At 41.3% G+C, this 7,111-nt stretch overlaps 1 protein-coding gene across 1 annotated transcript in view; it reads right to left on the bottom strand.

Annotated features, from left to right (window-relative positions):
- Positions 1 to 1,617: 1,617 nt before the first annotated feature.
- LOC103797775 (calpain-2 catalytic subunit-like) overlaps positions 1,618 to 7,111 on the bottom strand; it is a gene marked incomplete at its 5' end in the record, with an annotated part of 25,962 nt that continues 20,468 nt past the window's right edge. The window contains 7 exon segments of the mRNA XM_009070006.1: positions 1,618 to 1,641; positions 2,333 to 2,391; positions 2,812 to 2,928; positions 3,894 to 3,972; positions 4,539 to 4,607; positions 5,702 to 5,766; positions 6,694 to 6,751. Of these exon segments, the coding sequence (XP_009068254.1) occupies positions 1,618 to 1,641; positions 2,333 to 2,391; positions 2,812 to 2,928; positions 3,894 to 3,972; positions 4,539 to 4,607; positions 5,702 to 5,766; positions 6,694 to 6,751 (471 nt within the window).

The raw sequence follows: 7,111 nt of genomic DNA, 5'->3' as shown, positions 1-7,111 counted from the left end.
TCTTTTTACAAAGAGCCTTGTGTATTTATTGTATTTTGTACTTTGAAGACTAATTGTAGAAACTTTCTGTAGTCTTTGACAACTTACTGGTTTTTATTCCACTATGATACCATTAAACTTCTGTCTCCTCTTAAGCTTTAACTCTGGGTATTTTAATGGCAATTTTTAGTAGACCATCTGAAAATGTTATCAATATGACACAGTGCTGTTCTACATTACACTAACATTCAACTACTTTCTGTATTAAATTGAACCCCTCCTCCACCCTCTGTTCAGGACTGTCTTTCTGAATTTAAGTGTTAGTTGTGTATAACCTTTGTTAACCTTAAAAGCTAAGGGACATACTTAAGTAAAAACTTGGTACAAGTATTTTCCAAATAAAGCCTTTCCTATGGAACTATCCTGTATATCTCTCTATTTGGGAAGAATTTGATAATGATCAGTTTGTAACTGAGGGTCAAATATTTCCTTAAGGGTAGTGAGGAAGCGCCTCACCCTTCAGGCTCATGTCTTCCTACTAAATAAGCCCTTCCTGCTTTCTGAAAAGTGACTATAAGGCAAATTCTTGTAAAGAGGAACTGTGTCCTCACATTTGCCCACGTGAAGTCAGTTCTAGTGAGCATAATCACAGCCTCATGATTTAGTAGACTGGGTATGAGGTATATAGTATCAATTACCTTTCTTAGAAACCTTTAGTTTTTCAATCATTACTCTTTTAAAGTATCAGATAAAGTATCAGACTATCTAACATTTCACTAACTGACACAGTGCCAGAGTCAACTCCAGACTGCTGGTTTTCCCCTTTAAAAGGCAACAGTCTCTATTCCTGAAAGCAGAAGCACTGCATCTGTGCTCTGATGATCTATCTGTAAGGAAAAAAGAGTCCTTATTTCTGCTGCAACAGTCTTGCAAACTTTACTTTTACTGTTTTTATTCAAGTACTTTCTTGTATTTCAAAGGCAGATAAATAAGATACAGGAACATCTGAGAGCATAGGCTTTCTCTTGGAAGTCTTGTGGCCAACACCTTCCTGCCCCAGGCACATCAATGGTCAGGAGGGAAAGACTTGTCTTTCACTTTGGTCAAACATGTACTTGCTACTCAAATTCTTCAAGTAATATTAAATAGAATAATACTGGGGCTTGACAGAAAACATACAAGGTACCCATATCTCTGAGTACAGGTGTTTAGGTAAGATATGCAATATTATCCCTTTTGTAATTTCAGGTCCGCAGGAGGGAGTGGAGCTATTATTCGAAAAGCACTCACTAAACCAGACCGTCAAGTTGTAATGAGCTTTCTTCCCAGAAGTCATGGGAAGAACACCTTAAATGCAAAGACATTAGCAAAGCAGCATTTTCAAAAGTTGCACTGAAGAGGATTCATACTAAATTGCCTTTGCACAGAGGATATGTAATTGTACATAAAGCCTCTCAGACCCATAGAAATGAGGTTGCAAATTCTTATGTTGAAGTAGAATACTTTCCTTCTTACAAGTGCATGCAAAATTTGCCATGTGTAAGTTAAGGCACATTCATGTTAGGATATTCCTTGTGTGTAGCTTGATTATCTTCACCTGATCATGCTTTTTTGAGGTCTTCAGGTGACGTCAGTGGCTCAAATGATAGTAAAACACAGCCACTGTAACAAGAGCGAGAGAGGAAAATGACCCAAGGTTAAGTTTAGTTAAGAGGCCTGTGGCAAGTATGCATATTCCCATTTCTAGAATAAAGCCAACCTGTTGTTACAGAACTAATTTTAGGATCTTTCCGGAATGATTTAAATTTATATCTCATTTAAGTCAAAAGAGTTTGAGGATGATTTGCGCATTCCTCCTTTAGGTCCAGAAATAAGTTATGTTCAGGTAATAAGCACTTCAAACACATGTGGGGAGGGTGGTTTTCTCCAAACTTCATCCTTTCTACAGAGCTCACATGGTGCAGAAAGCAGCAGACATGGACAGTACCATGAACCACTACTGCACCTACATTTTACCCTGTTTACAGACAAAGCAGGGAAGAAGCCTGCAATGTCAGCCAAAGGTACTGCCAGTAAAGGGCCAAGGGTTGTCTAGTGCAAGAAACTTTGGCTTGTCTGTTAGGGCATATGTTGTGATGTAGATAGATACAATTTTTTTAAAAGGTAACCTTTATTAAGGCTGCTAATGAACACACAAGCTAGGTAAATCCAGCATATATGTGAATACATATAACCAACCATAATCAGTTGGAATTGGAGCAGGACAAACTACTGCTGACATTCCCCTACCATCCCCCATCACTGTTTCCCCCAAAAGATAAAAACCAAATGTTTTAGAGCTAAATGAACTTACATTAACAAGGTTCAATTCTATTGTTCCAGTTTTCTCAGTATCCAGTCTTTTAAACATTTCTGTGGTGGGAAAGAGATGACAGACAAGACTTAATACAGAAACTAATTAGAAAGCCTTCCCCTTCCTTGTGCTTCAGGATCAAAAAGGAATTTAGTCCAAGAATCTAAAATTTGACAAAGGTCTACAACCCCAAATCAGAAGAAAAGGCCACACTAAAGTAATTGCAAGCTCTCGTGCAAGAACAAGACTGAGTATTTTTAATAGTTACCTAGTATTTTTTTATCAACATAGCATTGTTTGCATGGAGACTGGCTGTGATTCAGGAGCCTGGCCGAAAAGACTGATTCCTAGACCTAGAAGCATGCAAATTGGGTTGCCAGATTGATAGCTCAGTCTTGAATTTGTCTGAATACTGTCCTGGACAGTTATCATGCTGAAAACACTAACAGAGTCTGTCTAGCTATTAAGTGTGTACTCACTGAACAATGTTTCAAGCCGAATCAAACACCGGACAAAGTTATCAAAGTCAATGATGAGGTCTTCATCAGCAAAACGAGCCACAATGATCTGATGTAACTGGCAATTCAATTTGAACCCTAAAAATACAATGTCAAGGATTTACAAAAGAGAAAAAAAAATTTGCAAAAACCTCCAACTAACAAAAAACCCCTAACCTTACACACTACTAGAAATTCACTTACCTACTTTTAGTTAATTCTCAAATTTTAAGAGTGTTTACTTCATTTTGGAAACTCACACAACCCCTTCTGTACTTGGAGTGATTTAGAGCGGTGACTAGGTCACACATGTTCTTCCTGTTGTGTGTGCTCCCATGCCTGAGCTCATGTTTCCCACAGGACACAGCTAATTGCTCCAGCTCATGGTCCTTCCCTGGGTGATACAGTGGCTGCCAGACTTGGCCCACTGAGATGAAGCAGTGGCTTTCTGTGTGTCTCTATTTCCAAAGAGTATCTAAACATTGGTACAAAATGAAATGCTGCCTCATCTTACATGGTGACAGGAAGGGAAAGCTCCAGAGTGCCCAAAGGTGGACAGTAAGATGGCTGCAGAAGATCAACAAGTTATTTTGGCATCATATGGCTGTGATATACCCCTCACTGTCATAACTCAGATTTGATTTTCAGTTGGTGCAGTAGCAAACGGACTCAACACTCCTGTGAGCCTTACTCCTTCGTCAAGCCACTTCCATTCCCTAGGTCACAGTATCCCAGGGTTTACTGGCTTATGTCAAACCCACGTATACTCAGAAAGACAATAGTATGCTGTTACGAGACCAGATTGCTGCAGTTATTTGTGCTTCTCCAAAAGCTGGCCACTAAAGAAAGTAACTGCAAACCTGTCACTCCTTTGAGATGCTTTTAGTGCACCTGTGTGGCAAGGCAAGAGCTAAGGCTGTGTGGCTAAGCCTCTAGATCAGACCTTCAAGTCTGGGAACACAGGATACTTCAGCTTACAAGTGATCTACAGGCGACTAGTGAGTACCTATCAACCCAGCTTGAAACTGCTATAATCCTAAAAAGAGACAGATCAATACAAATACCTGCTCTTTCCAGTGCTCTCCTCATCTCATAAGAGTTCATGGTACCAGATCGATCCACATCAATTTCCCTGTAAATTTTCTGAAAAACACAAACCCAAAAGTCAAACTCTGATAATGATTCAGAGTGTGGTTTGGCTTTTGTCAGAAGTGAAACATTGTGAAATGCAGCCTGCATGTAAGTTAGGAGCATTGGCAACATTGATCTGAAGGACTTCGTACCTAATGTTGATTTTATCTAAAAGTGGCTTTAGAAAGCAAGCCATTTTAATCCAGCAGCCAGAGCAGATAGACTCTGGAAAATTCCTTGAACAGCCAGCCATGCAAATGAGCACTATTGCTACCAAAGTGGCAAGACTGACACCAAACTTTTAACAGTTAAGTAGGAAAGCTAACCATATTTGAATGTGAGTTAAAACAAACCCTTCCCAGAAAAGGCAGGAAGAGAGGAAGCCTCTCCTTCATCCCTTCACCTCAGTGCCTGAAGGACAACTATTCATACCCCTGGATTTCAAGGGACAAAGCCTGAGGGACTGAAAAGACAGTCCCTGCTTTGGGAAATGTAACTGTACACACCACATGAGGCAAATCAGTGTAAATCCATCTCTGCATGGGAATGTATGTTCTCCCAAAGAGGTTTTATCTTACCTGGTATTTCTGAATCTTTGTCCATAGGGTGTGGAACTCCTTTAGTCCCAGTTTACCACTCCCATCATTCTTGTTTGAGTTAAGGGAACCTCTTTGCAGGGAAGGAAAAGGGATTTTCTCTCCCATGTTGGGTTCACTTACATGAGCAGTTGTGACTTAAAAAAAAATGACAGCAATAAAAGGATGCAAGTCCTCTCTGCAGGACTCATCCTGTTGATTACACAATTGTTGTCCAGGATGTCTTTCTAAATCTGTAAGATGATTGATTCGTTTAAACTGTGATCAGTTCACAAGTTCTTTCTGCTCCCTTTCTGGCAGCTCTCTATCTTTGCACTATGATTATAAAACAGCTCAGATGATGCCATTTTGTTCTGTGTAGTTGATTCAATGCCTGCATTTACAGTCTGGCTTATAAACAGGAAAAGCCACAACCAAGCCTGCTATTTGGAGACAGCTAACAAAAGAACCTGGTTGTGGCATCACTCCCAAAATCTGTGAAGGAGTCCCTACAGACTGCTGTATTTTACACAAAATTATAGCAGAGCATGGTTTTGTGTGGGGAATTTTCCCTTTTTCTAACTCTACAATTCAACTCCCACTGCACAGAGAAGCTGAACACAACTATTCTTAGACTTGATCCTCATCCTACACTTTTGCCCATATTCTTAGGAATAAAAGCTCCTAAAACCCTGTGTATTCTCTGCTTCCTGTATTTGTTTCCTTCATTTTCCATTTGCTAAGTCCTCATGGCTTTATGACACTCCTACCAACTCCAGCGAGGTAACAGAGAGGTGAAGTGCACCCAGATGTGCTTGTACAACTCTGCAGCCAAGGCCATCCAAGGCCATTCTGAGACCCAGGTGCCTTTTACCAGCACAAATATCACTTTGTCCCAGCTAAACTAGGTTATGCAACAGCTGGAAAGACTTCAATGCACATTGTCCTGTCTGATAATGTATTTTCTCTGCTGCCTGGGAGAACATGTGTCACAGTCAACAGTAATAGCAGGGGCCTGTTTATTTCAGGGGAACCAGGGTAAAACCAGCTTCTCCACCTCAGGAGTCATTAGTACATCAGGATGGACCCACACCAGGGAGCAAAGACAGCTCACCTACTTCAGCACGGGCAGAGGAATATTATCTAGGAACAACCTTAAAGGATACATCTAACAGGTCAACCATTATTTTGCATGTCTCAATACTGAAGCCATCAGATTTAATATCCTGGCCTGTAAAGAAAGAGCAAAAGACATGATTATCATTGTGTGCTGTAGCACATCACCTTCCTAAACAGCTCATGAGCTCTCTAACCAGGGTATCAGCCCCAATTTGCTTCTGTGCCATTGATGGCTTCCTTTGTAGCTGACAAAGAGACTTAGGGAAAAAGTTAGCTGGGATATTTCCCCAAGAAAACAGTCCAATTAGTCTAGTTTGTAGGTGTGCTATAGAAGCAAGATATAAAAGCTTTCCTACCCTTACTGTCTGCCTACAAAGGCAAGGGTGGACTTCTCCATGTTTCACTTACGGAGGTCAGCAGTAAGTCAGCTTCATGCAAAGGTGGAACATCAAGCTTGGTAACCAGCAATACCCCATTGCTAACTGGCTAGTGCACACAGATATATATACAACACAGTCCTGACCATCTTGGTAAGATTTCACTTTGAAAATTAAAGAGACACTTATTTCTCAAGCACTCTTTAATGGAAAGGAAAAAAATGCAGAGCCAAGCTAGGAATCACTTCACAGAAAAAGAAGCCCAGAGTTTCAAAATTTCTCCTTCTCCTTAGGGACACCCTAGACTTATTGGCTGGGCTCATTTTTGAACCATTTAGGAGTGGTTAAATTCTAAGTAGCAGCAATACCTCTCTTGATTATTATCAAGCATTAATCAAATCTTCCTGGCAACCACTTCCCAGTGGCAGATGTTGGGATTAAAAGACACTCATATGCATCCTGCCAAAGCACACATCCTTTGAAACACACCTTTTGGGCTGGCAGAGCCCCAGTGTTTCTGCAGCCCCCTGAAACATCAGAGACAGCATGTGGCTGTGGCCATATGGAGAGCCAAGGGGCAGGTCTGGAGCAGAGCCCAGGGCGTTGACTCACAGCCATGCTGGAAAACTGCTGGTGGCCAACTGAAGTTGAAAGGTACTTACGTTTAGCCATGATTTTATTCAAGATATTGCAGAGTTCAAAGGCAGAGATCTCTGCATCCTGCGGAAAAGAGGAAAACAAATTTTTCACTGTGAGCTGCAGACACCATCTGTAGCCTCTGACTCTTAGGGATGAGTTGGCCAAGTTCAAGCATCCCTTAAAAGTTCATTTCCCTTGGATGGAAATGCAAGCAGTAACCTCTTCCCACCTCCCATTTCCAGGAGCACTGGCAATTCCCAGTAGCACCAGCATTAGCACACTGGGCTGGAGGGTCTGCCTGAGCCCTCAGGCAGGATAAAGCAGCCTGAATAGAAGGCACACCTCAGCTCTCATCACACCCTGGAGGGACCCATGCACCTGCACCATATGCTCTCCTCAAAGGACAGAATTAGGGCCCTGCAGAGATAAAAGTTGAGCCTG

Source organism: Acanthisitta chloris, unplaced genomic scaffold (genome assembly GCF_000695815.1).
Source record: "Acanthisitta chloris isolate BGI_N310 unplaced genomic scaffold, ASM69581v1 scaffold6602, whole genome shotgun sequence".
NCBI lineage: Eukaryota > Metazoa > Chordata > Aves > Passeriformes > Acanthisittidae > Acanthisitta > Acanthisitta chloris.
Note: the sequence above shows the minus strand (reverse complement) of the source record. Positions and strands in the feature narration are given on the sequence as shown.